General features: G+C 41.3%; 1 protein-coding gene across 1 annotated transcript in view; it reads left to right on the forward strand.

Annotated features, from left to right (window-relative positions):
- Window positions 1–27,915, forward strand: part of LOC126092067 (probable ATP-dependent RNA helicase DDX43) — a 79,257-nt gene that overhangs the window by 34,121 nt on the left and 17,221 nt on the right. Inside the window, exons 5-8 of the mRNA XM_049907481.1 lie at window positions 3,888–4,108; window positions 14,053–14,218; window positions 17,839–17,948; window positions 20,312–20,444. Of these exons, the coding sequence (XP_049763438.1) occupies window positions 3,888–4,108; window positions 14,053–14,218; window positions 17,839–17,948; window positions 20,312–20,444 (630 nt within the window). The remainder of the gene's footprint in view (window positions 1–3,887; window positions 4,109–14,052; window positions 14,219–17,838; window positions 17,949–20,311; window positions 20,445–27,915) is intronic.

Here is a 27,915-nt window from a genome sequence, read left to right on the forward strand (position 1 = left end):
ATGCGTTTGCACGCCCATCCCTCTTATGCTGTCTCAACACTAACCACCATTGTGGCATCCGTTTGGCCACAGGTGCCTTTTACACCAGCTTGGTTGAGTGTCTTGTCTGCTGAAGCTGCTGAACTACCACAGTCCCACTGCCGTGACTTTCTCCTCAGCGAGTATGCATGCCGTTTGTCTACCATGCATTGCCGTCCCTCCTATGCCTCCTTCTTTGATGATTCCTTTGATCTTCAGTCTGGAACTCGTCCTTCTTCTGTTACCCCCCTGGAGTCCGCTTTCACCTCTTGATACAGTTGGCTTAACTTCTTCATACTTGCAACTTTGCCAGTGGCCCATGTTAACCTTGGCCTTTGTTCGCTTCCTAAGGACTCTACTTCAGCCTCGGTCTATCGCCTTGAGTTTCATGACCTTCACACGGAACTTTGCGATAGTACGTTTGTCTACTCTTATGTCTCTCGGTCTGACCATGGGGTCAGGTGTGCCTTTGTTAGTCCAGCGGTTTCAGGAAAACTGTCACTCGCTCACTCTTGGTGGAGCCAGTGTGATGTTTCTGTGGGTACCTGGTCATGTCGGTATGCCAGGAAACGAGGCTTCTGATGCTGCTGCCAAGGCTGTAGTCCTCGTATCTCAGCCCACAAGTACCTGTATTCCCTCCGACGATATCTGCGTTGCCATCTGTCAGGAGGTGGTGTCCCTCTGGCATCGCCACTGGTCCTCCCTTCACAGGAATAAGCTTCGGCTCATTAAGCCTCTCTCAGCACCTTGGACGACCTCCTCTCAACATCCTGCCAGGGGAGATTCCTTTAAGTCAGCTGCATTTTGGTCACTGCCTTTTTATCTTCATTTGCTAAGTGGCGCTATTGCACCACTTTGTACACATTGCACTTAAATTTTAACTTTCCACCACTTCCTGCTGGAATGCCCTTTTTTAACAATTTATGTTCCAACTTGGGTTTGCCATCTGATTTATCAGCCGTCTTAGCGAATGACTCGTGGGCTGTTGACCGCATTTTCCTTTTTATCCGCCGAAGCAATATGGCGAAGGCCATTTAATTTTTAGTTTTGGACCTCCATTTCTGCATGGTGGTTTTTAGCCTTTTTTCCACATGCCTGTTTTTAGCTGTCTCCTATTCTGCCCATAGTGACTTACGAATAGTTATTTAACTCCTCTCTGTGTTTGAGTTTTATAGTTTTGACTTGGGTGCATGTGATCCCAGTTGTTTTAGGGCCCTAAACAAAAAAAAAAGTAGATGCTGCATCATGACGACACCCCATGTCACATGGCCACTTCCGTCACGGATGTTTTAACTTCAAAAGGCATTCTTGTTGTTCCAGAGCCCCCTATAAAAGTGACAAGTGTCCTTGTGACTTTTTTCTTTTCCTGGAATTGAAAAAGTTTTAAAATCATGTCATTTTTGGGACACCAGAAAGGATTCAAAAGAATATGACAGACATGGTAAAGGCCCTATCAGTTGAAGCCTTTCATGGCTGCTACCAAGACTGGGAACGACAACTCCACCGGTGTATAGCTGCCAAAGAGAACTACTCTGAAGAGAACAGTATTATTCTTTGAATGAAAGAAAGAAAGAGAAAAAATACTTTGGTAGATAAAAGATGAGTTCATTACTTTTCTCACACATCTCATAGAAACTCAAATGTATAATGATCATAATATCCAACCTTCAGCTATTAAATTAAAGTTATGTTATTGTGTGTCTTTAATGTGTATGTAGACTTAAGATTGTAGTATGGAAAGTTCTGATTAAGTGTAAAAGATTTTGGAGTGAAGGTACAAAATAACCAGATAGCAGCACCTCTTATTCTTCCTGGCTCTACAGACCCTGATGGGCTTTGGCCTGCTCTAAGACAACATTCCCTTTGTCCTTTCCCAGTATCTTGTTTGCCTGTCCTCTGACACCAGTAATTTGTGAATTCTTTTATGTCATCCAGGTATTGAAGTCTTGATCTTCCCTTGCTTCTTCGTCTGACTGGGTTTTGTAGCAGTGGTATTTTTGTTTGGTTCTCATGTTCCGTGCAAAAAACCTGGCCAACCCATTTCATGCAGTTTATTTTAGTGATTCAGTATGTTTGTAAAGCCCAAAATTATATCATCTAAGCCATGCTTTATCTTCATTACTCACCCTATAGATTTTGCATTACACCTTTTGTTCAAAACATCATACCAGCTGTTTGCACTGTTGTCAGTGTCCAGGTTTCTCAGCCATGTGTTAATACTGGGTGTATTAAAGTTTTATGAAGTTGGTGCTTTGTTCATGTGGCCAAATTTCTGGACTTAAATCATGGGGGCTGCCCTTAACATAATTTATTAGCTAGGTGGATGTGCCACTTTATTTCCATACTAATATTTTGTCGTATTACCAGTGTGTCCTGACAAATTCTCTAACAGATTTTATTTGCATGTAGACTAAACATTGTGTTTAGTTCCAGTTGTAGTATTTGCATGTCATTGATTTCACTAACATTGCATTCCAGTCCCATTTCTATTGCTGCTGCCACCAGTGCCCTGTGTTTCTTTAGCATCTAGTTCTGTTCTTGCAGTAATATCCACATCATCTGCATTGGTCAGAACCTGCACCATTATATTGTATAATGTGCCTGTTGTGTTGATTTGTGCTGTCCTTATTACAAATGTACAAGCTATAGGTGAATTACATTATTGAACACCACTGAGAAAATATTCTCCACCCTGCTTCGTACCATGTAAAACTTTTTGCAGAAAAAGTGATTGGGAGATATCAGGGAGGCTTTAAATCTGGCAAATCAACCTCTGACCAAATATCCACCGTGGTGCATATATTGTAAAAAACAATAAAGTATAGAAACTCATTATAACGACCCTGAAACTTTGTTGCAGATTAAAACTATGCTGGACAGAGACTCGGACTCTGGACCTTTGCCTTTTGTGAGCTATCTCTCTACCACCTGAGCTACCCAAATACAACTCGCGGCCCATTCTCACAGTTTTACTTCGGCCTGTATGTCTCCTACCTTCCAAACTTCACTGAAGCTGTCCTGCAAACAATCCTGTTGGTATTCCTCCAGGCCCACTATATTAAGTTCCACTCTCTCCTTACTTTTCCAGCAAACTTTCTCTAAGCTAATCTCATACAATAATTCCTCCAGAGATACTATGATGATGTTTCAAATGAGAATGTAGATTGTTAAGGGATCATGAATTATAATTTATTCAAACCCTTGGTGAACATTAACACTTCAATAGAATTCAGCATTTCTGTGTACATGCCACAATTTGCTACCAATCGCTTCCACCAATCAGTCGTGGTATGGACATGCTATAAAAGCATTAAGACAGCTACTGAGCAGTGCTAACGAATGCTCTATCGAAGCTCGGCTCACTCCATCCTGGCCGAGAGCCCAACCGCAACTAACTCGCCCCACAACTGTAACTGGTCTCCATTGTATTGCCAACAAGCAAAGATTAACTTGTACCATATAGTTTTTTTTATTTTAAAGCAACATATGACACTGTAAAAATAATTAAGTTTGCGAAGCCACGAATGAACTGGGCACACCACAACAGTTAATAAGCCTCAGAAGTTTGACTGAGGAAATAGTAGTATATAAAGTACAGATATAAGGAAAATTTTGAAGCTGTGGACGAGGGTAGCACTAGAGGAGCCAATGAGGACAGGTCAAATCGACACAACAGGCACAGTATACAGTAGAAGCACCTCTACTGTGCAAGTTGGTACCTTTACTCCATAATTATTTGAGTTAACAGAAATGTAGCTGTATGTAAGATATTCAGAACGGTTGTTATTGAAATACTATATGCATGAAGTTTGTTCCTGTGCTCTGTTTCTGCTGTGAAGCTGAAACACTAAACATTTCTGTTTTACCAGACTTATACAAAACAATATTGAAGTTTCATATGTCTTTGAAGAAGGAGAGGAGCCCATTCCAAACCCTGTCACGACTTTTGAGCAATGTTTTGCAAATTTCCCAGAAATTCTGGATGAAATTTACAAGCAGAATTTCAAATCTCCATCTCCAATACAGAGTCAGGCTTGGCCTGTTTTGCTTAAAGGATACGACTTGATTGGTATTGCGCAAACTGGAACAGGTATGTATTTTGTATTTTTAATAGTAGTGACACACATTCCTAATGTAATAGAAGAGAAAAACATAGTGCTTTGTCAGTTTCACACAGAATGCTCTGAACGTTTATTTACTTATTATTCATAGAGGGAAGGTTAATTTTGGAGATAAAGGTTGTTAGTCATAATGAAAATACTGTGTTAAAGATGGAGTAGATGGTTTTCACCATCTGTATTCATCAATTGCAATTTTAACTTAAAATGTCCTTGTTGAGGGGATTTGCGTTTCTTTGGTGGGCATGTGATTGGATAATATGGAACCTTGAGCCTTTGCTTTAATATTTACCTATTCTTTCTTCAGATCTAACAACTGATGGTCCTGGGTGTACTGTAAACTTGGGACATGGGTAGCATCCAATGGTGAAACATTACGTATTTCGGATAGGGGAGGATTGCCAGGATAGTATAGTTGCAAGGTGTGCTGCATGCAGATGTTCCAGATGGCTCTTCGGGTGACACAATTTAGTGGGCAACTTCTAGGAACCTCTCCCTTAAAATACATGATTTCACCTGGATCTACCGTATAAATCCCTAGTTGTCACTAGGAACAAGTGTGGAGTATGTGCTCCAGCAAAGGTCACTGATACTCACAGCTAAAAGGACTTGACAGAACTGTCCCTCACACACCATTCAGCGGTACAGTTCAGAAAAGTCACCCAGAACCCTGAGTCAGTGGAGACATATCAAATGGGATGAGAAGGGAATACTAATTGTTGGGGGACTGCAGCGGATGAGATTTGAAAACCTGAGAGCTTAACAGTGGAAGACAGGTAGTATGCAGGGCAGAGGTTACTACTAAAACATCATGCATGAGTTAATAAGAGTGAAAAGCTAAGTACATTGCATTGAACAGAGGTGGGAGGACTGTCCCTGCTGCAAGACTTGCCCTGTGCGCCCTCCTACCAACCCCTATTCCAGCTCTGTAACTGGCAAAACGTATATTATCAAAGAGAGAGCCATGTGCGAAATGACACGTCATATACCAGCTGTTACGTAGACACTGTTCGGCCTTTTATATTGGCATGACTACCACCCAGTTACCAGACAGGATGAATAGTTTTAGACAGAGGGTGTACACCAGCCACACAAAGTATCCTGTTGCAGAGCATGCTCTAAAACATGACAGTCATGACCTTGGTGCCTGTTTCACCATACACGCCATCTGGATTCTTCCCCCCAGGCACCAAATTCTCATAATTCTGCAGGTGGGGAATAGCACGTCCTTGGTTCTCGCCACCCATCTGGCCTTAATTTATGTTGATTCCTTCTTTCTTGGTGTTCATGAACAGTAACTGCTCTTTTCTTCACTTCATTTTAGTTTTCTACATCTGTCATTTCCTGACCTGCATATTTTTTGCCACCCCCTCCCACCTGTTACATACAATGCACTTAGTTTTTCACTCTTAACTTGTGCGTGATGTTTTAGTAGTAGTCACTGTGCTGCATACTACCCTGTCCTCCACTATCAAGCTCTCAGGTCTTCAAATCTCATCCAGTGCAGTCTCAAATAGTCAGTATTTCCTTCTCGTCCCATCTAGTAAGTCTCCCTGATGTGGGGTTCTGGGTGACTTTTCTGAACTGTTCTCCTTTAACTAAACCACTCCTGTCCTTTTCCTTCACCCCTCTTCTTTTCACTTCAACTCTTTTTCCAGGAGCAGCAGCCACTGGCTCCAAATGTTTGTAAAAGTTAAACCATTTTGTGTGTGGGTTCTGCTGCCACCGCTAGGTGAGGTGATTTTTTTTCTCTCTCCATTTACATTATATTGTCTTATATTAATTATCTTCATTGTTATAAACATTGATTATTGTAACTGGACACAGCAATTAAAAATATTCTCATTGCAAGATGAGTTTTTCCAGAAAGTATCACTCTTACTTTTGTAAATCCTCATCGCCAGTTTTGAAGGCCTCATTGTTACTGCTGTGGAGGGAGAGTTTGAGTGTTCGTGAAACGATTTCTGGTCCAGTACACCGCTAAGAAAGTTTCTCCCTTCTACTATTACGCAGCTATGCCCCAGGGTTCGGTAATAAAATAGGAGAGCAAAGGTTCTACAACCTTCCAACAAATTAGTAACAGTCACGTAAATGAGTTAAAAAAGGTTTATTAATCTTTAGAACTTGTTGATTGATTAAGTCTGCAACACTGCATGTAATATAACACAAAAAAGGCCCTCAGTGACTAAGCGCAAATAATCATTGGTAAGCTTCACCGTACATAGCAAATGCAATTTTACCACAACTGTCTGTTCACTTCTAAGAGTTCACTAAATGACATACCCTGTCTAAGTCAGCTCTGGACAATGATCTGTAACCAAGTGCTCTTCTATCATCCGAATAGGCTTGTGTCCGTTGTCATCCAGTCATTGGCGGATTATACTCGGCCAGCAGTTGGCTGAGGCAAAGTCGATATCTTCATCCTCAGTGCCATGGGTGGCACTGGTGGAACTCACACAAGTAGTCTCTATGGCACTGGCACCAGCTCACATCTTCGTGCCTGTGGTGCTTTTGCTGTGGCTGTGTCCTGTTCGAATGGCAACTCTTACACCAACAAAACCTTTGAAAGTGCTGTTAGAACTGTAGAAATCTTTCAGATGACGTCACACTGGAGTGGTCTAAATTGAAACTGCTATGGCTTGCCAACAGTACTTCTGCACACAAGGAATTTTGGTCAGTGACATAGCAGTAGAAAAATTCAGTAACTTCAGCTTCCACAAGGACATAAATTTTAGAAATGCCATGGACAACACTGCTCTCTTTCCATCGTGTGGTGGTGCATCATTCACTGCTAGATTAAAGTTGTTTTAGTTGACGCCATTTAGACGAGTTGGGAACTTTTTCTGTGCACATGTGTTCTCTCTCTCTCTCTCTCTCTCTCTCTCTCTCTTTTCCACTAATGACTCATCAAGGGATACCAGAGATTGTCATTTAATGCAGTTCAATCAATACCTAGGGAACAGATGCCCAGCTTGTCTGAGGGATTATGCATTTGTGATTTCTGTCTGTTTCCACGTAGTTGCTTCAGCCACGGGTCCCTGTTTTTGTGCCACTTTTCACACATGTATCACATACTTTGTGGTCTTGCATTATGCCACTTACAATATCAGTCAAAAACATTTGCACTTTGCATGCTTGCTATTGGTCTGTTCGTATTGCTACCTGACTGTGCATTGCTGTCGCACCATCTTTTAAAAGTAAACATGTTTTTCAATACTTAGTCATTTTGTTGCAGTTTGCATTCAGTTTATATTGTTAGTGTCGTATAGCTCTAGACATTAATTTGTATCTTCCTATCCAAATGTTATCCAAACTTGGTTTTTTACTATGTTGAGTTATATAACATAAAGAAAGAATATATTTTTCAGAAATGTTGTAGTTATTATGTTTTGTGTTATTCAAGGTCGCTGATCTTAATTAAAGCTATTTGAATTTGAACCTGTCTGATATCATTTGGAAGTTTGTTCTTAGCCCTGCCCAAAATTACCTGATTCATGCTTCTACTCTGTTAGAACAGAAGTTACAGGAGTTTTTGTCAGTAATGATAGTTGAATTTTCTGCACATTTTTAGAACTTAAGGGGGCGTTACTTTTATTGTACTTGTGCTACAATTCTAAATTTGTAGTTTTTCATTTTGTGACATTTGCAATGAACACACCAATGTGATAAATCGGAGATTGTTGTGTTGCAAATGGTACTTCTCTATGATTATTTGACGTGGAATGTCTCAGCTGGCTTTTTTGTTGTTTCAGTTGTCACATGTACCTTGGGAAAAGCTTTAGCCCTTTCATTCAGCTGATTCTAATTTTGATTGGTATGATTTAATCAGGGAGACAAAACAGTTTTCTTAGCCCCTGATTGTCCTTAGGAAAACTAAGTTTATTGTGCAGTCTCTCTCCTTGTCATTCTGGTAATGCCAACCAGTACCCTTGATGAATAGTAAGAGACCCTTCAGCAGGTATTTGTTAGACACAGTCACTTCAGGAGTTAGTGACCCACTCTTGTGCTTTGCATTGGAAAGTTAAATGTGATCTGGTTTCTTGCCCCCGCACCACGTAATCTAAATTTCTCTCTCTATAGTTGTCATGTGCAGGTGTTTCCTGAAGTTACCATAGCTGATCATTAGACCTATGAGTGTACATTCTGTTCAAGCCCAGGATTGCAGAGCTTCTCCTGAAACATAATATTGCCATCGTGACGACCTTGGTATGCTTTTGTTTTTGAGCTAGTATTCTATGTGCTGCATCCTGATTCAGCTATATAGTTTAGATTTTTACCATTGCCTTAGTAGTGGTTAAGACAGGTTCTGGTTCAACAAATGGAGTCCCCCTGTCCTATCCAATCACCTTGCTCATTACCACTGATTCCTGAGTTACCAGGGACCCACAGCAGGTTTATCTGTTGCTTTCCCATAGTCTCCCTAGGATTTCATAGCATTTTCCAATCTGCTTTGGTCTCACTGCCAGATCGGATAGATATTTCAGAGCTGCTTGACTGTCTGATAGATGTAGATGTTAAGATACTTGTAGCATCTACACAGATTCTTTTCTGCACATACTCAGATAGTGGATATTTCCACCTGGAGAACTGTTGCTAGCTTCCTTAGAGAGACTGCTCTCTGTGGTGTAGGCAGTGTGCTGCCACATACTTTGGCCTTAGTGCCTTCATCTGTTTTTGAACAGTCAGTAAACTAGACAATGTCTTGTAAACAATATTGTGTTTCATTCCTCCATTGTTTCGTACATCTAATTCTTACATTAAAAGTTTTGTTGCAGCATCTGGAAGCATTTGTATTATCAACAACCATTCCTCTGACCATTCCTATGTTTACCACATTCATTATATTAGTGTGGGATTCTGGATATCCTAAAGGTTTCCAGTTTTTAACCAGTGTGACCCCACAGCTACCTCCATTTTAACCCAAAGATGTATAGCGGGCATGGCCAGCATGGTCTCCATTCCAGCAAAGGGTGTGCTGCGAATTCTACATGTTATGGCTAGACAGGCCAATCTCTCCAGCTTCCCAAGCTCCTTAGCAGCCCCTTTCTGTTCTATTCTATTGCACCATACTCTACACCCATAAATTATCATAGGTTTTATTACAGAGGTGTACATCTGATGCATGCCTGTGGGATGTAATCCCCAGTTTTTACCACAGGACCTTCCAATGCATGTGATAGTTTCTTTTGCCTTGATGCTTATGTTATTTATGTTAGAGATCCATGTTATTTTCGTATCCAAAGTTAACCCAAGATACTTGACTATCCCCTCTACTGGTAGAATTTGTTAAAAATCTTAAGATTCCGTGTGTGTCTTGTATATGCGTCCTCGTGACTGGTACTAAAGTATATTTCCTGGGGCTAACCCTTAGATCCTGTTTGCTGCACAAAGTCTACACAATGTTCAGAATGCATTGTGTTATTGTTATAATTGTACTTTCAAATTTGCAGAGTATTATTAATGACTATATCATCTGCATTTGTCATTAAAGGTAACCTTTAGCATTTAACTCTACAATGAGTCCCTCTATCACTAGGTTCCACAGTAGTGGGGACAAGACCCTCATTGTGGACACACTCCGGTGGATTTTATTTTTCATCTACTCATCTTAGTCTTAAAATATGCTTCTCCACAACTCTAATGATGGATTCAGAGGTCTCATTGCTAAAACCTCCCTCAGTATCGGGGAAGATGCAGAGAACAATTTCCTGAAAATATGAAGCTTTTCCTACATTCCCAACAAGCTTGTGAAGTGCTGTTTCACATTATTTGCCTGGTGGATATGCGTGTTGGTTTTCAGGTAAAGAAGCTTCAGCTAAGTTTCTATCCCAACTTCCTAATTAACCAGTTTTTCAAATGCATTTAAAAGAAAGGTCAGACTGGTTGGTCTCATATCCTTAGCCATGGTATGGTCAATATTCCCTGGCTTGAGAATGAAAATAACCTTCGCCTTCCTCCCACGAATTTGGAAGGACTCCTGCTGCAAGACTGACTCTTAAACAGTCTGCATAGGAGTCTGATTAATTCGTGTCCTGGTTGTTGCTATAGAGCCAGAAAAATTCCATCTGAGCCTGCTGACTTGAACTGTTAAAAAGTTTCCACTATCCATCGGATTGTTTGCAGATTCTCAGTTCTCCTGTTGGTTATCACACAGGGACTAAATCTTGATCTTTATCTGCCAGAGTGCATGCATTAAGGGAAGTGAGTTTTCAGCAGAACATCTAGGATCTTGTACACTGTACTTGTATACCAATACCATCTTTCCTTAGAGTGCCTCCTGGATTTGTTGGTATTCTTATGCGAATTTTGTGAAGTCTGGCCCTAGTAACTTCACCTTCCACCTCCTCACAAAATACCTTCCAGGATGATAGTTTCATGTGGTTAATCACAAGTTTATATTTAGTAAGGGCCTCCCAATATTTTGCTCATTGCCCATTCTTTCTTGCAAAGGCAAATAGTCTTATTACCTGCTTCCCTTGCAATTGCAGATTATTGTTCAACCACCGTACATTCCTGTATGTGTATTTCTTGGTGTTTGGAAAGTGTCCAAAGTACAAGGTTGTAGTGGCAGACATCATTCCATCTGCCATTTCCTCAATATCTACTTGATTTCTTATCGAAGTTTTACCTTCAGATGAGTGAGAGTTTAGGTCTTTCCCACATGAGTCCCAGTCTGTCGTCCTAAAATTCCTATGGTCAACAAATGTTCGACACCCAAGTAACCCCCAATGTAATATACATGTGGTCAGATCAGAAAGGCTGCATCACCACATGCCATTGTCTGGCGTAACTACCCATTAAGGTTGACCCAGAAGTTATGTCGCTTACTTCTTCCCTTCTATTCCTGAAGACAGGTTCCTTACTCCTATCAAAGATCTAGAGATTGCTCGCCAATAGGTATTCATATAGGCATTCACCTCTGCCACTGATGTCACTGCTTCCCTGTGCCAGATTGTGGATATCGGCAACTCAAGCAACCAGCAGTTGTTTATTCAGTTAAGAGCAGTTGTCTACCAGTCTCCTCACTTCCTGTGAAAGAGTAGTACTTTCCTCATAAGGAAGCTAAGCTGAGGCCAGTACAATATATCTTGTGCACCATTCCTCACTCCGTTTCATCTTTATGGTCACTAAATCCCTGTAACATAAGTTTGCCGTGAGCAAGAATGAAATTCTATTCTTAAAACAAATGCGTATTGTGGGTGTTTATGGATTTCTAGAATAAATCGGCTTACCTTCAGTTCTCAGAAGACTGATGTGGCTCCCTTATATAAAAGTTTCCTGGATCACGGCCACATCCACCTTCTGTCTACCAGTAGGTGACACAAGGCAGCAGTTGCCCCTTACTGTGTTGCAGGTTCATCTGCAACACTTGTAGCCTCCAGCTTGCCACCATTGTCACTTCTGATATAATTAATCATCATGATAGTAACCTGCAAAAACCCTAAATATAGTTTTATCCTTCTCTCGCATTGCCTTCAGAGATTTCTCACAGACTTCAACTGCAAAGGCTTGTGCACCAGATGCAACCTTGTGTTTAATTATCCTCTGTTAATCTGTAGAAACTTGTTTCTATGCCCATACTTTCTTGAACAGGGTCTTTGGAGGAACATCCGTAAGTAATTTAGGACCCAGATTGATATCTTCAGGGTCTTGAAAAGTTCCTCTGCAGCTCTAACAATGGATTGGAAGGTCATACTTCTAAAAGCCCTCTCAGTATCCAGGAAGATGCAGAGAACAATTTCCTGTAAGTGTAGCACTCTTTAGATTTTCCCAAGTTGGTGAAGAGCTGTTTCACGTGATTTGCCTAGTTGATATGTGTGTTGGTTTTAAAGTAAAAGTCTTGTTCAGTAGCTCTATGTCCTCCCCAGAGAGATCTTGGACACTGTCTCCTTCAGCATATCTACTCATCCTGTGCCCTCACAGACAAAGATTTGTGCACCAGTGTCCCGATAGGCTCTCATGAATTTGGGGTGTCTTTTCCAAGAGTAATCTAAACTAGGTGCTCATGTTAAGAGATAACAAGTGGAGGTCTTTGTTGGACTATCATCATCTTAAAAACAGAGACTGAACCCCTACAGGTCTGTTCAGTTTCTTGCCTTGGTTTTTACTGAAGCTTGTTATCCCTGGAAGTGGGAGTATAGACTCCTCCCTCGGTCTCTGGAGGCCATAAGTGTCTTTGCAAGTGGGAGGGGTCTGTTTACCGCTGTCACCATGAGACAGTACTTCCTTACAGCTATTTGGTTCGTGTCCTTTTCATTCCCCTCCATTTGTTCTGCAGAAGTCATTCTTTTGCCTTCCTTTCTTTTCTGTTCTCTTAAGTTTCCTCCCCTGTGCCCCAGGCTTTTGTCTTGATCTGGTCCAACTTCTCAGGGACATCCCCACTTATTGGACTGGTCTGTCATGTGATCCAGTTGTGGAGATAGCTTCTAATGATTCAAAACCAAATGTTCAGATATTTGAAGTTTGTCAAATCCCTCAATTTTTAAATTTGGTTCTGTGTTCTTCATTTTGTTTCCATGAAAATTGAAAATTGGGAATATACAAAGTCAACACCAGTGAAGACCCATGCATGGCATGTCAGTTCACGAGTAATTATGTGGGGAGGTAGCCCAGTATCCAGTTTCTGTTCATGACAAATCTTCCCATGTGACACACACACACACACACACACACACACACACACACACACACACACCTCAGCACAGATTGCTTTACAACTTAAGTTGGACACCTGGGGTGTTCGGGAAAAGATTATGGAAAGGATGTGGGAAGAGGTGGTATGTTATGGGGACACACTTAGTCAGCTTCATCCCCTGAGTCCTGTTGGGAGACACTGTGAGAAGCTATGGTACCAACATAGCCTTCAGCTCCACATGAACATGAGTAGCCAGTACTATAAGTTGGTGTCCCATGGAGAGGTGCTTTTGCTTAGTGTTGTACATCTTAACTGTATTATGGTTTCATTAAAGCATGGGGAAATGTGTGTGAATGTACATGTGGATACATACAGCTCCTCCTCCTCCTCCTCCTCCTCCCTGCCTCCCATATTCCTCACATGTGAGCAGTGTCCCCCCCCCCCCCCCCCCCCACACACACACACAACTTTCTTTTTTAAATATACTAATAAGCAATAGTTTAATAAAACAATGGGTACAAGTAACATAGTATTTAAGAGTGCCAAATAGAAGAGAGTACAACTCATCTATTTTGATAAAGATGAGATTAATATTTAATCTAGGTCACCTTTTGCTCGCCCTAGAAGCCTATGTGATCTTGGTATCCTAAAAGGTGAAGCAGGCGAAATATTTATTCTGTCAGCAACCACCCATACTCATCTTAACACCTCTCGATATTGTACTTCAAAATTAAATTTCATCGTTCATAATGTCATTCTTACTGATATGTTAGCTTCATGGTGGGTTGCAGTGCTAGTCCTCCCAGCAGGTCTGTCCCAACGGATAACCACTTCTTGCTGTGTTCATAGGAGTGCGCGTTTGGGTGTCCTGTATTTTACATATTACTCCATCCAAGAATTTCCATTATGTTTATAATTGCACAATTCATATTCAGTAATGTTAATGATGAGATTTCTCCCATTGGTATAAAACTGCTATCATAGTCGTGCAACCTGGAACATTTGTGAACACTAGAGGTCTTAATGCTTTCTATGATGATTCTCTTTGACCACATTTATTCACAGTAGGTACATAACATATTTGAGGCAAGAGATGCACTAGCTTTGTTTGCTGCTGAAGTATTATAGCACAGACTTACATGCTATATTGAGTGAGCTTTTGCACTTCCTGATGCTGTCATATTAAGTCTTTCTGATTAGATATTTGATAGAAAACACAAAGATTAATCTTTATGTGAACCCTGGGAAGTTTACCTGTCCTTATTTTATTTTTGTGTTTAGGAAAGACCTTGGCATTTCTATTGCCAGCCTTAATACACATTGACGGACAGCCCATTCCGAGAGAAGAGCGTGGGGGTCCAAATGTATTGATTCTAGCACCCACAAGAGAGCTTGCAATCCAGATTGAAAAAGAAGTAAATAAGTACAGTTATAAAGGGATAAAAAGGTATGCTATTCCCAAATCTTTATTTGCATGTATTAGGTTGGCCCAAAAGTTTGTAGCATTTTTGTTTTGTGTATTGGTATACCAGTAGCTGTCAGTTTATTTATTGATTGTCATCTTTTATTTGTAGTTCACTGTTGCTATTTGAGTTAACATATTGTCATTTGGAAATATTGAGTGTAAAATGGAACTTCTGATAGTGAAGGTCTATGTGGTTTGGGATGTGTACAATATGGATTGCTGATAAATAAAATATTTGCAGACTTACAAAAGTTGAAAGTCTATGCCAAAACTTACACAAAGTTCTGTGGCCACAGTAACAAAGTGAACTGCAAGAATTTTATAAATGAACCTCCACCACCTGAAATGCAACTGTGTCAACAAATTGATTGAACTGAAAAAATGCAGAACTGTTCATTAATTTAGAGATGAAATGATATTACTAAAAGTGTTTATGAAATTTACTTAACTTGTAGGACTATAAAGAAGTTGGGTTGGGAAGCCATTCTGCACCCACTTTATTATATTACAAAACCAATAGCCAATGGCCTCTCAGACCATGACATGCAGTTCCTTCTGTTAAATGTTAATACTGAACAGGATATAAAATCTGTTAAATCTGAGCTCAAGAGGGTAATCAGTAAGCCAAAAATTGATTATTTTAGGGCACTCCTCAGAGACATTCACTGGACTGATGTTTACAGTGCTCATGGCATGAATGAAAAATATAACATTTTTGCTAATAAAGTGCTTACCTTATTTGAACACTGCTTTCCCCCAAAACTTACCAAGGTTAGAGGAAAATCTACAAAGAAGCCATGGATTACTCGAGGAATAGGGGTATCTTGTAAAACAAAAAGAAAACTGTATCTGTCAATCCGAAACATTTCCAATGTTGATGCTATAGCACATTATAAGAAATACTGCAAAATATTAAAGACTGTAATACGGATGTCAAAGCAAATATATTACAAGGAAAAGATAGTCATATCAGATAACAAAATAAAGACAATATGGGATATAGTGAAGGAGGAGACCGGTAGAACCAGACATGAAGAGGAACAAATAGCATTAAGTGTAAATGATACATTGGTGACAGATGTGTATAGTGTTGCAGAACTTTTTAACAAACATTTTATAACTGTTACTGAAAAGATGGGGTTGTCAGGTTCGGTAGATGCTGCTATGGATTACCTTAGACCAGACATTTCAAGTAATTTCCATAATATGAATTTGACCCTCACTACCCCAACAGAAATAATGTCCATCATAAAATCTTTAAAATCAAAAACATCTAGTGGGTATGATGAAATATCAACAAAGTTAATTAAAGAATGTGATTCTGAGCTAAGTAACATATTAAGCTATCTGTGTAACCAGTCGTTTATCAGTGGAATATTTCCTGAATGGCTGAAATATGCTGAAGTTAAGCCACTGTTTAAAAAGGGAGATAAAGAAATAGCATCAAATTTCCGTCCAATTTCACTGTTACCAGCATTCTCAAAAATTTTCGAAAAAGTAATGTACAGTCGTCTTTATAACCATCTTATCTCAAATAACATACTGTCAAAGTCACAGTTTGGATTTCTAAAAGGTTCTGATATTGAGAAGGCTATCTTCACTTACAGTGAAAATGTGCTTAATTCATTAGACAAAAAATTGCAGGCAACTGGTATATTTTGTGATCTATCAAAGGCATTTGACTGTGTAAATCACAATATCCTTTTAAGTAAACTAGAATATTATAGTGTAACAGGAAATGCTGCAAAATGGTTCAAATCTTATATCTCTGGCAGGAAACAAAGGGTGTTATTAGGAAAGAGACATGTATCAAGCTATCAGGCATCATCCAACTGGGAACTAATTACATGTGGGGTCCCACAAGGTTCCATTTTGGGGCCCTTACTTTTTCTTGTGTATATCAATGACCTTTCATCAATAACATTACCAGATGCCAAGTTTGTTTTGTTTGCCGATGATACAAACATTGCAATAAATAGCAAATCAAGTGTAGTCTTAGAAAGATCAGCCAATAAAATATTTGTGGACATTAATCACTGGTTCCTAGCCAATTCTTTGTCACTAAACTTTGAAAAAACACACTACATGCAGTTCAGAACTTGTAAGGGGTGTCCCAAGAGTATATGTCTAACATATGATGACAAGAAGATAGAAGAAGTGGACAGTGTTAAATTCTTGGGATTACAGCTTGATAATAAATTCAATTGGAAGGAGCACACCACAGAACTGCTGAAGCGTCTTAACAAATCTCTGTTTGCAATGCGAATTTTGTCAGATGTAGGGGATATAAAAATGAAAAAGCTGGCATACTATGCTTACTTTCATTCCATAATGTCATATGGGATTATTTTTTGGGGTAATTCATCAAGCCAAGCTAAAGTTTTCCGGGCACAAAAACGTGCAGTAAGAATTATATGTGGTGTGAACTCAAGAACATCCTGCAGAAGCCTGTTTAAGGAACTAGGGATACTAACTACAGCTTCCCAATATATTTATTCCTTAATGAAATTTGTCATTAAAAATATATCACTTTTTCAAACCAACAGCTCAATTCATGGAATCAATACTAGAAATAAGAATAATCTTCACAAGAATTTAAAGTCACTTAGTCTTGTACAAAAAGGTGTGCATTATTCAGGAACACACATTTTCAATAACTTGCCAGCAGCCATAAAAAGCTTAACAACCAATGAAATTCAGTTTAAGAGAAGCCTAAAGGATTTATTGGTGGCCAACTCCTTCTACTCCATTGATGAATTTCTTAGTAAAACCAACTGATTTGTATATAAGTACAACATAACTTCTGCACAATTTCAGTGCAGTAATGTGTTCACTGAAAATTTGTGTGTGTGTGTGTGTGTGTGTGTGTGTGTGTGTGTGTGTGTGTAAGTATAATCTAACTTCTGCACCATTTCAGTGCAGTAATGTGTTCATTGTAAATAAGTATTACAGTAGTTGTATTACATGTTTATTACCTTATAAATAAACTTTTTATTTTAAATTCAGTGCATTAGTATTTGTAAAATGACTCTTAGTGTTCATTAAAAAATGACGATCATTCCACTTGGGACCTGTGGAATGGTACATTAGCTTATTTGTTTTAGTTGTAAATATTTGTCATGTATTGTTGTTTTTCTGACATGTTGCACATCCAGGAGGACCTCCTCACTACGGATCAATTGGAATGAAAGTAAATCTAATCTAATCTAATCTAATTCACCTGATCTGGCACCCTAAGATTCTCAACTTTTCTGCTCCATACGGAACAACCTTCAAGGAACTTCCTTTCCAGATAAAAATGCACTTCAAGCATGGCACGATGAGTTGTTCGCGTCAAAATCATGTGACTTCTACAGTTGCAGGATCGAAAGTCTACCCCAGTGTTGGCAGACTGTTGTAAATAGTGAAGGAGACTGTATTATTGATGACTTAAGTTTGTGATATACATCTGCTGTTTTTATTAAACTTTTAGAAACTACAAACTTTTGCTCCAACTTAATATTTTTAATGTTTCTAGTATAAGTAATTTTTTGTGCCAAGTAATGCTTACAGCTGCACTCATAGTATCAGGCTGTTGTTAATGAACTGCATTCCTTTTTTAGTGTTTGTGTGTATGGTGGAGGCAGCAGAAGAGAGCAAGTGAATGTGATAACTAAAGGTGTGGAAATTATAATAGCAACACCAGGGAGACTGAATGACTTGATAATGAGCAGTGAGTATAACATTTGTAACATCCCCCACTCTCCCCCCCCCCTCTTCCCCCCCCCCCCTCCCACAAATATAATTCATTTCACCTTTATGGGACCACTTTAATTGTGGAAACAATAAACAGTGGATAATTCACTAATGATTTTATACCCTCTGTTGCCTTTTGGAGCATGAATCACTATCACTACATGTGCCTTACTTCTGTTAACCTTGTACATCAGCTAAATGGAAACTGCTCAGCAGCAGCACAGCCGCACACATTAAATTCCATTGCTGCTGATAATCATAATTTTGTTGCTCCTTTTTTTAAAGAGCATTTTCAAGCTGCTTTTCAAACCCCCATATTGCTCAGAATTTCTGTTCTAGTGAGTTGTATAGTATGAATTTATTTTTTTGTGCCATTATTGATGTAATGTGTTCTTAAGGGGGGTAGGACGTCAAACGGGCAGACTTGGAGCAGGAGAGTCACCACAGGACATTTTAATTTCTACTGTCTATACTTTTACAAATAAATTCATCAAACTTTGTCACCATGACCGGGAAGGATCGAGGACTCACACTCATCGCAGTGAAAGTTCAAAAACGTAGCAAAATACCTTTTTTTACCTGTGAAATTTCATCATTTTTTCACTCGGTACTGACTGCATTTATTGCTATAGTACACTTTTCTTCCTAAGTAAGAGAGATTCTTCGATGAATTTTTCATAGCATACAAACAGTAGTTATAGGTGTATGAAACTCTAGAATTTTCCAAATCTATTAAAAAACTGTGGAAAAAATTGAGATAATTAACTATAAAATTTGAATTTTTTCTAAACATGAAGTTTAAAATGTAACAGTTCATTCATTTTTTTCATAAATTAAATAACTTCCAGAGTTTCATACACCTGTAAGTATGGTTTGTATGCTGTGCAAAAGTCATCAAAGAATCTCTCTTATTCAGGAAGAAAAGTGTGCCTATAGCAACAAATGTAAGTGAAAAAATGATGAAATTTCACATGTAAAAAAAGTGTTTTAAGTTTTTGAGCTTCCACTGCTATGTGTATGAATCCTGAATCCTTCCTGGTCATGCTGTTAAAGTTTTCTGAATTGATTTGTAGAAATATAGACAGTGGAAATTAAAATGTCCTGTGGTGCCTCTCCTGCTCCAAGTCGGCACGTTTGACGTGCTACCCACCTTAAAGGCATGATTTTAAATGTGCTGCATCTGTTTATTGCATTCTGTCTCTTGAAATAATTCTGAGCCATCAGCAATTACTGTATCATTTTTATTTTTTTCCCTCTTCTTGTTTTTGACAGTGACCTTCGTGTGTTAAGTTCTCTCTAATCAATAATATATTGTTGTGGTTATATTCATGTGCAACGATTGTAAATTTAGATTAATTTTATAATCACAATGTACGTATAACTTCTACTACTGAAGAGGAATGTGGCTTGTTACCAGCACCTTTCATTTTAATGCTTCTTCTAAATCATATTTGTAATGATAGAAAACTGTGTTATTAATTTATAGAAGGTAAATTTTTATTTCTGAATAATTTGGCACAGGGCTACTATAAATCACCATGTGTTTTCAAAGTTATTTGTTTTCCAGAGTTTATCTGTACGCGTGACTGATGTGTGAATGGAAATGTAAACTCACAGAGTTTGCATTGTGCCCACCTGTTGGTATTAAAGAGTGAAGCGCCTCGACAAAATGGCAGCAAAGCAGAAATGAGTTTCTATGCGTTTGAATGTGTGAGATGTTTGTTAAAACAGTGCATTGTGCATTCAGAAGAATTGTGGAAAAGAACCACTATGTAAACAGAGCATTGTGCATTAGTATTGACAGTTTCTCTGAAAACAGAAAACTGCTGTTCAACCAAGTGTGCCAGATGCAACTGTGGAGAGGGCGAGGTAAAGTTTCGTGTCCACCTACTTTGCATGCACTTGGTCCGGCACACATTTTAAACCTCTCAGGAAGTCACATTAAGGACAGTATTTACGTATTCTGATTCCTTTTGGGGATACGCTAAGGTCTGTGTTTACTTACCCCACTGCAAGGAAAACTAGTACTGCTTAGAGAAGGCATCAATGTTGCTGTGATGACCATTGACATATCTTGCTACGTAATGTATGGAACAAACTTTATTATCCTGTGGACATGTGTTGAGACCTTAGAGGTGCTCAGGACAGCTGTAGAGTGCAGAATGCAAACTTATGGTACTATTAATGCATCAGTCATATTTGTGAATGTAATACTTTGGAAAATATAGAGATTTGCAATTGAATGGCTCATTTATAGTAGCCCTGCTTTTTCATACGTGTTTACGTAAGTCTGTGATGGTACTATAATTCCTTTCATGGCTCTGATGTTTCTGTTCACAGATGTTATAGATGTTACATCAATAACTTACTTAGTGTTGGATGAAGCAGACAGAATGCTCGATATGGGCTTTGAACCTCAGATTCGAAAAACACTTTTAGATATTCGACCAGATAGACAAACTATTATGACAAGGTATGCTCAAAATTAATGCTTCCAGTACCTTAAATGTATACTTCTATATGTTTTTTAATACTAATATAATTTAGAACCAACGCAAGAAGTTGATGTAAAGGACAAAAATTTGTTTTCTTGGAATAATTAATTATCTTATGTAAGTGCGTAATGCACTGGGAAAGTTATGTGATTGAGCTTTCTTCTAAACCGTTCACAATCTTAAATCAGTTCTGCTGGAGCTGTTGATCATTTAGCACGAACTGACACAGAGATATAACCATGACAAGTAAGACTTTTGTGCTGTAATTCTTTCTTGTGGAGATTTTGGGTGACTCAAGCCTTTGGCACATTCCTTGTATATCACAGCCTGTTTGAAGAATTCCTGTTGAAAGTTAAGTAAATGATTCTTCCAACAGTTATGACTGAAACAAATCACAGTAATGCCTCATTATAAATAGACCATTGCTCTGTGAAACATTTCCACCACCTTGATTGAGGAACTCATTAGTTTGTGATGCTTGTGAACTGAAAGTTCCACTGATTCAGTTTTCACATTGTCAGTTGATTGTTGTGAATTATTAAATTATTTCTTGCAAGAAATTCCATTGAGTATCAATAGTGGCATAAAGAAACCAGTTGCTTGTCTCAGTAACTTGTAGGTCAAAGTGTAAATATGTTAAGATTAAAAACCAGAATATTGGTCCTGAAACTGGAGTTTTAGCTATGTAGGGTGTCATAAAACATACAATGTCAAGGTATGTTGACATTAAGTTTTCCTGGTTGTGATACAGTGCCACACTAAGAATTCAAAGGCCTTTGGTTCAACCCTAGCCAGACCTATGATTTGTGTCTGTTACGTATTACTTCTTTCACCTTCTGTTGTTAAAGAGGAAAAATGTGGAGTTGCACCGTGGTTTGAAGTCCACATTAAACTACACTGATCAGCCAGAATGTTATGTCCACCTTTGGCACAATTATATGAAGTGCACTTAAGTGTTGTAGCATGGAAGCAATGAGGCCTTGGTCGATCATGGAGGGAGTTGCCACGGCATGTGCACACATCACCTAATTCCCATAAATTTGGGGGGTGGGGATGGGGGAGATGATGAGCTCTGATGCCACGTTCAATCCCATCCCCTCAAAGCAATATGATACACACACAAAGACCACAGCGTCCATTATAAAGTCATCATGTTCGCAAAGATAGATTGTGTTGTAGAGACCCATCCTGTGTTGTAGGTGATGAGACAATTGCTGAGGCAAAGTTTTGTATGTTCTGTGATGGACTGGCATTGCTTGTGTGTATCAGAACTTTCTTTTTGTCATTGTCTATCCATCCTTCAATAATTACTGCTTTTCTAACAAGATTATGAAAAGCATACTTCCTACTCACCATATAGCGGAGAGGCTGAGTTGCAGATAGGCACAACAAAAAGGCTGTCAGAAAATGAGCGTTCGGCCAACAAGGCCTTCATTGGAGATAGCTAGCGATCTCTTGCCCCCCCCCCCTCACACACACAGAAGCCACAGACTGCGATCTTTGTGTGTGTGTGTGTGTGTGTGTGTGTGTGTGTGTGTGTGTGTGTGTGTGTGTGAGTGTGTGTGTGTGAGAGGCCACTCTGTGAGCAGCAGTGCATGATCGGAGACGTAAGTGGGTTTTTTAGTTGGTTTTCGCCTTTCACTATTTCGCAAGATTTCATCTTGTTTCCCCCTGTTCCATCCATTTCATCCTTTTCGTGATCTCCCCCCCCCCTTATTTAGGTGAATTTCAGCAATTTGTTTATGTATTTATAAGTTATTTACGTATTTTTATGCATTTTTATCCTCAACCATGGATCCTTGCACGTTCCATCTGCATCAGTACAGAAGTTTCCTTATCACTAGCCAGAACGCTGTTCCAAGTACTGTTCCTGTGTTGTTTCTTGCCTAAAGAAACCCCTCCAAGTGGCCTTACTATCAAATTACCCATCTCCAGCTGCCACCCTTCCTCTCACAAGACCTCCATGCTCTGTTTCCACCAGTCCTTAACCTTCACTAACATAGTTGTGCAAAACCATATCGATCAGGTCCAAATCTCATCACAATACCTCCTCTCCATCCCTAAAATTCTCCTGCTATGAAATCCCAAATTTCTGGATCCCATATCAAACATTGAAGCCCTTGGCCTCCAGGGACTAGAGCAATACACACACACCACCACCTCAAAACACTCTCCACCTTGTCCCTTTCCTGGTCCCACCTTGGACTACCACTATCAACCACCTCCAAACCTTCCCCACATCTCCTAATAGCAGACAAACCCTGTCTCACAGACCTATTACATTTACCTCATCCTCAAAAATTCCCTCTCACCACCACACAGAATCAAGAACCTAAATAGACTCAAAACACAGTCTTGAACCTGTCCTTCAAAAGCCTTAGCCACATAGATGTATCAGTCCTTTCCAAAGGTCTCACCTTTTGCTCCACTCCCAAATTCGATAATGGACTTGTTAAAGACCGTCTCTCCTCCTCCCAGTCCCTACATTGGAAACACTTTTTCATCACCAACCCTACCAATCACTCGACAAAAGACTGATGTTGAACCCTGCTTGGCTCAGTTCATTCCTCCATCCAAATGTGACCCACGACCGCTATCCCCAAATCACCCCCTGCTAACTTCCCAGAATATCTTAACCTCGACCTTGCCTCACCATCATTCCCCAAATCCTTCAACGTACAAACAACCTTACATCAATGGAAAGAATTGCAATCCACCACCTAAAAACTGATCCTGGCCCTATTCTGGAAATCCATCAGGACATACTCTCTCCTCAAATTATTAGGCCCATCCCAAACTCTCTCCCCTCTCCTCAAATTATTAGGCCCGTCCCAAACTCTCTCCCCTGAGTCACTCTCTCCCCCCCCTGAGTCACTCTCTCCCCCCCCTGAGTCACTCTCTCCCCCCCCTGAGTCACTCTCTCCCCCCCCTGAGTCACTCTCTCCCCCCCCTGAGTCACTCTCTCCCCCCCCTGAGTCACTCTCTCCCCCCCCTGAGTCACTCTCTCCCCCCCCTGAGTCACTCTCTCCCCCCCCTGAGTCACTCTCTCCCCCCCCTGAGTCACTCTCTCCCCCCCCTGAGTCATTCTCTCCCCCCCCTGAGTCACTCTCTCCCCCCCCCTGAGTCACTCTCTCCCCCCCCTGAGTCACTCTCTCCCCCCCCCCCTGAGTCACTCTCTCCCCCCCCCTGAGTCACTCTCTCCCCCCCCCTGAGTCACTCTCTCCCCCCCCCTGAGTCACTCTCTCCCCCCCCCTGAGTCACTCTCTCCCCCCCCTGAGTCACTCTCTCCCCCCCCTGAGTCACTCTCTCCCCCCCCTGAGTCACTCTCTCCCCCCCCTGAGTCACTCTCTCCCCCCCCTGAGTCACTCTCTCCCCCCCCTGAGTCACTCTCTCCCCCCCCTGAGTCACTCTCTCCCCCCCCTGAGTCACTCTCTCCCCCCCCTGAGTCACTCTCTCCCCCCCCTGAGTCACTCTCTCCCCCCCCTGAGTCACTCTCTCCCCCCCCTGAGTCACTCTCTCCCCCCCCTGAGTCACTCTCTCCCCCCCCTGAGTCACTCTCTCCCCCCCCTGAGTCACTCTCTCCCCCCCCTGAGTCACTCTCTCCCCCCCCTGAGTCACTCTCTCCCCCCCCTGAGTCACTCTCTCCCCCCCCTGAGTCACTCTCTCCCCCCCCTGAGTCACTCTCTCCCCCCCCTGAGTCACTCTCTCCCCCCCCTGAGTCACTCTCTCCCCCCCCTGAGTCACTCTCTCCCCCCCTGAGTCACTCTCTCCCCCCCCCTGAGTCACTCTCTCCCCCCCCTGAGTCACTCTCTCCCCCCCCTGAGTCACTCTCTCCCCCCCCTGAGTCACTCTCTCCCCCCCCTGAGTCACTCTCTCCCCCCCCTGAGTCACTCTCTCCCCCCCCCTGAGTCACTCTCTCCCCCCCCCTGAGTCACTCTCTCCCCCCCCCTGAGTCACTCTCTCCCCCCCCCTGAGTCACTCTCTCCCCCCCCCTGAGTCACTCTCTCCCCCCCCCTGAGTCACTCTCTCCCCCCCCCTGAGTCACTCTCTCCCCCCCCCTGAGTCACTCTCTCCCCCCCCCCTGAGTCACTCTCTCCCCCCCCCCCTGAGTCACTCTCTCCCCCCCCCCCTGAGTCACTCTCTCCCCCCCCTGAGTCACTCTCTCCCCCCCCTGAGTCACTCTCTCCCCCCCCACTCCTGCCTTTTACATGTTGTGTAAAGTCCATAAACCCAACCACTCAGGACACCCCATTGTGGCTGGTTATGGTGCCCTCACAGAGAGAATCTCTGCTCTCATAGACACTCACTTTCAGCCTGTTAGCTGCAACCTACCCTCCTATGTAAAAAATACCATTTCCTCCACAAACACTCAACATTTCCTGTTCCATTTCTACATGGTGCCCTGCTCATCACTATTTATAGCATCTCCCTTTACGTGAACATCCCTAATGTCCTTGATCTCAGCATTGTCTCCCAACATCTGACAGATTCCAAACCTACAATGTTCTTCTTGATTGCTATGACCAGCTATACCATCGTTCACAATCACTTCTCTGTTGAAGGCATTACTAAAAAACAAATAGAGGGTATGGCTTGGGCACTCGCTTGGCACCATCCTGTGCCAACCTATTCATGGGCCATGTAGAGGAATGCTTCCTAAACACCCAGAATACCAAACCATTCACCTGGTTCACATTAATTGATGACATATTCATGGTTCAGATCGAGGGTGAGGGCACCCTATCCACATCACTCCATAATGTCAACACCTTCTCCCCATTTGCTTCTCTTGGTCCTACTCAACTCAATGAGCCACCTTCCTTGATGTTGGTTTCAGCCTCAAAGATTGCTACATCGGTATCTCCATCCATATCTGACTCACCTGCCACCAGCAATACCTCCACTTAGACAGCTGCTACCCATTCAATACCAAGAAGTCACTTGCACACAGCGGAGCCACCTGTCGCTGTCACGTCTGTAATTGTGTGTGATCCCTCTCGAAATACACTGAGGGTCTCACTGAGGCCTTCACAGACCATAACAACCCTCCCAAGCTTGTACAAAAACAATCTCCCATGCCTTATCTCTCCAGTCACACGCCACCTTCCAAAATCGCACAGCCCACAGAGCAGCATTCCCCTCGTGACAGTACCACCCAGGAGCAACTTAATTACATTTTCCACCAGGATTTTGACTATGCCTCGTCATGTCCTGAAATGAGAAATGCCCTACCCACTATCTTTCCCACCCCTCCCACAGTGGTAATCTGCTGCTGTCTAAACCTACACAATATCCTCGTCCATCACTACACAACGCCTGCCCGCATCCCCTTGCCTCATATCTCATACCCCTGTAATAGACCTTGATGTAAGACCTGTCCCATACACCTTCCCACCACTACCTGTTCCATTCCAGTCACAAGCATCACCTATCCCATCAGAGGCAGGGCTACCTGTGAAACCAGTCATGTGATCTACAAGCTAAGCTGCAACCAATGTGGTGCATTCTACGTGGGTATGACAACTGACAAGCTCTCTGTGTGCATTAATGGCCACCAAGAAACAGTTGGCCCACCCCATTGCTGAGCACACCACCCAACACAATGTTCATCATTTCAAACACAGCCTCACTGCCTTTGCCATCTGGATCCTTCCCACCACCACCAGCTTCTCTGAATTGTGCAAGTGGGAAGTCTCCCTGGAATATAGCGTACGTCCCCCTAACACTCCTGATTTCAGCCTTCATTAGTCTTTGTCCTTAACTTCTAGCTCCTTCCCTGTCCCCATTCCAGCAAACTTCTAGCTCCTTCCCTGTCCCCATTCCAGCACTACACAGTCCTGTATTCCACAAATGCATCCATAGGCTTTTTACCCCTCTCCTTTTCCGCTAACCCTCCCCCACCCTTCATCTAACCTCCTAACTGCATGTAGCTGCCCTACCCTCTCTCCACCTCGCCCCTGTATGGTCTCATAAGCAGTACTTTACTGTCCCCAACCCCTACCTTCCTATCCTTCTTCCCCACCCCAGCCTCCTTCCCACCTCCACAACTCTGTTGCATCTCCCACCATGTGCTGCTGCTCACAGTGTGGCCTCAGCAGGCAGACTATGATCATGTGTGTTAGACCTGTGTGCGTGTGTTGCTCTCTTGCAATCCAAGTAAAAGAAATTATTGAAGGGCGGGCCCCACAACTTCCCTATTGTTACTATTTCCAACATTGGTCGTTAAAATAACGACTGTGATCTTCCATTGCCCCTGTATATCTGAGGACAGCATACCAAGCAATTGTTTGGTGTACCATTGAAAATTCTGTGAACCAGGCTGTCTTATAGTGTGATAAGCTCTTTCCAATTGTCAGCGATTGCATAAACAATATAAGTAGGTTTTATAAATTGTACATTATAAGGTAGATAGTTCGTCATCGTAGTAGAGGAAACTCAACATGTCGTTCTGTGTCTATTTAACAAATTAAGTAAATCATCAAAAACATTACAGAACTTCTTATATGTATACCACTTTTATGAAAACACCTGATAAATAAGGTGTCAAAGTAATATGCTGTAAATTTACTACATTAACGTAAATAATTAAAGATAGTTATGCAAGAGTGAAAACTTTGAAAACCACCTGAAATGTCATTGTCTCTCCATTCTGTGCCATTAGAATAGTTTTTTGTGAAATCTGCAAAAACCCTGTGGTATATTTTCAACCTGCTTTTCGCATCCTTCAACTTTAATAATTGGAACAGCCCCAGAAGAAAAAGGTAGAGTTCTTCCTGCCAGATGTTTTGAGGATGCTATAGCTTTTTGAGCTTGAATGAGTAATACACTTCAGCATCAGTAAACGTTGTGACGTTCACCTGCTTATTTATTCGTTGATAGTCCTCGGTGACGATGTACTGCAGTGTTATACTGGCTGAAAAATGGGGGCTGGAAGTTGAACACTGACTTCTGTAAATGATGTAGCCGACAGTTGCACAATTGTTTCACAGTTCTTTACTTTCACTGTTCACAACCCTCAAATATTACACAATTATATGGCCAGTTCACTATTGGTAAATGTTGATAAGCCTCATTAATAGGTTGCAGCAAACATCGGCATACTGCTACAATAGTTTGCTGTTGAACATCTATGAGCAGTAAAAACCTAACCACTCTGTTCACAGGTCTTGCGGAATACTATGGTATGTGTGACACTATTTCCCAAATAAATTGAACAGACATAATTACTTGAACTAACACAAGGCCTATTTGTGTTTCACTTATTCCACTGTTTAATGCATTGTTGTTAATTCAACCAATACATCATTCCCATTTGAAAATTGGCTGTGGACTGACATGTATTGGGACCAGAAATCTGTCCTATCTATATCCTCACAATAATAGGCACAGAAACTATACATCGTTTGTGTTCAAGTTACAGAAATTACCATTAAAACATATAACTCATTC

This window comes from Schistocerca cancellata, chromosome 7, assembly GCF_023864275.1.
Source record: "Schistocerca cancellata isolate TAMUIC-IGC-003103 chromosome 7, iqSchCanc2.1, whole genome shotgun sequence".
Lineage (NCBI taxonomy): Eukaryota > Metazoa > Arthropoda > Insecta > Orthoptera > Acrididae > Schistocerca > Schistocerca cancellata.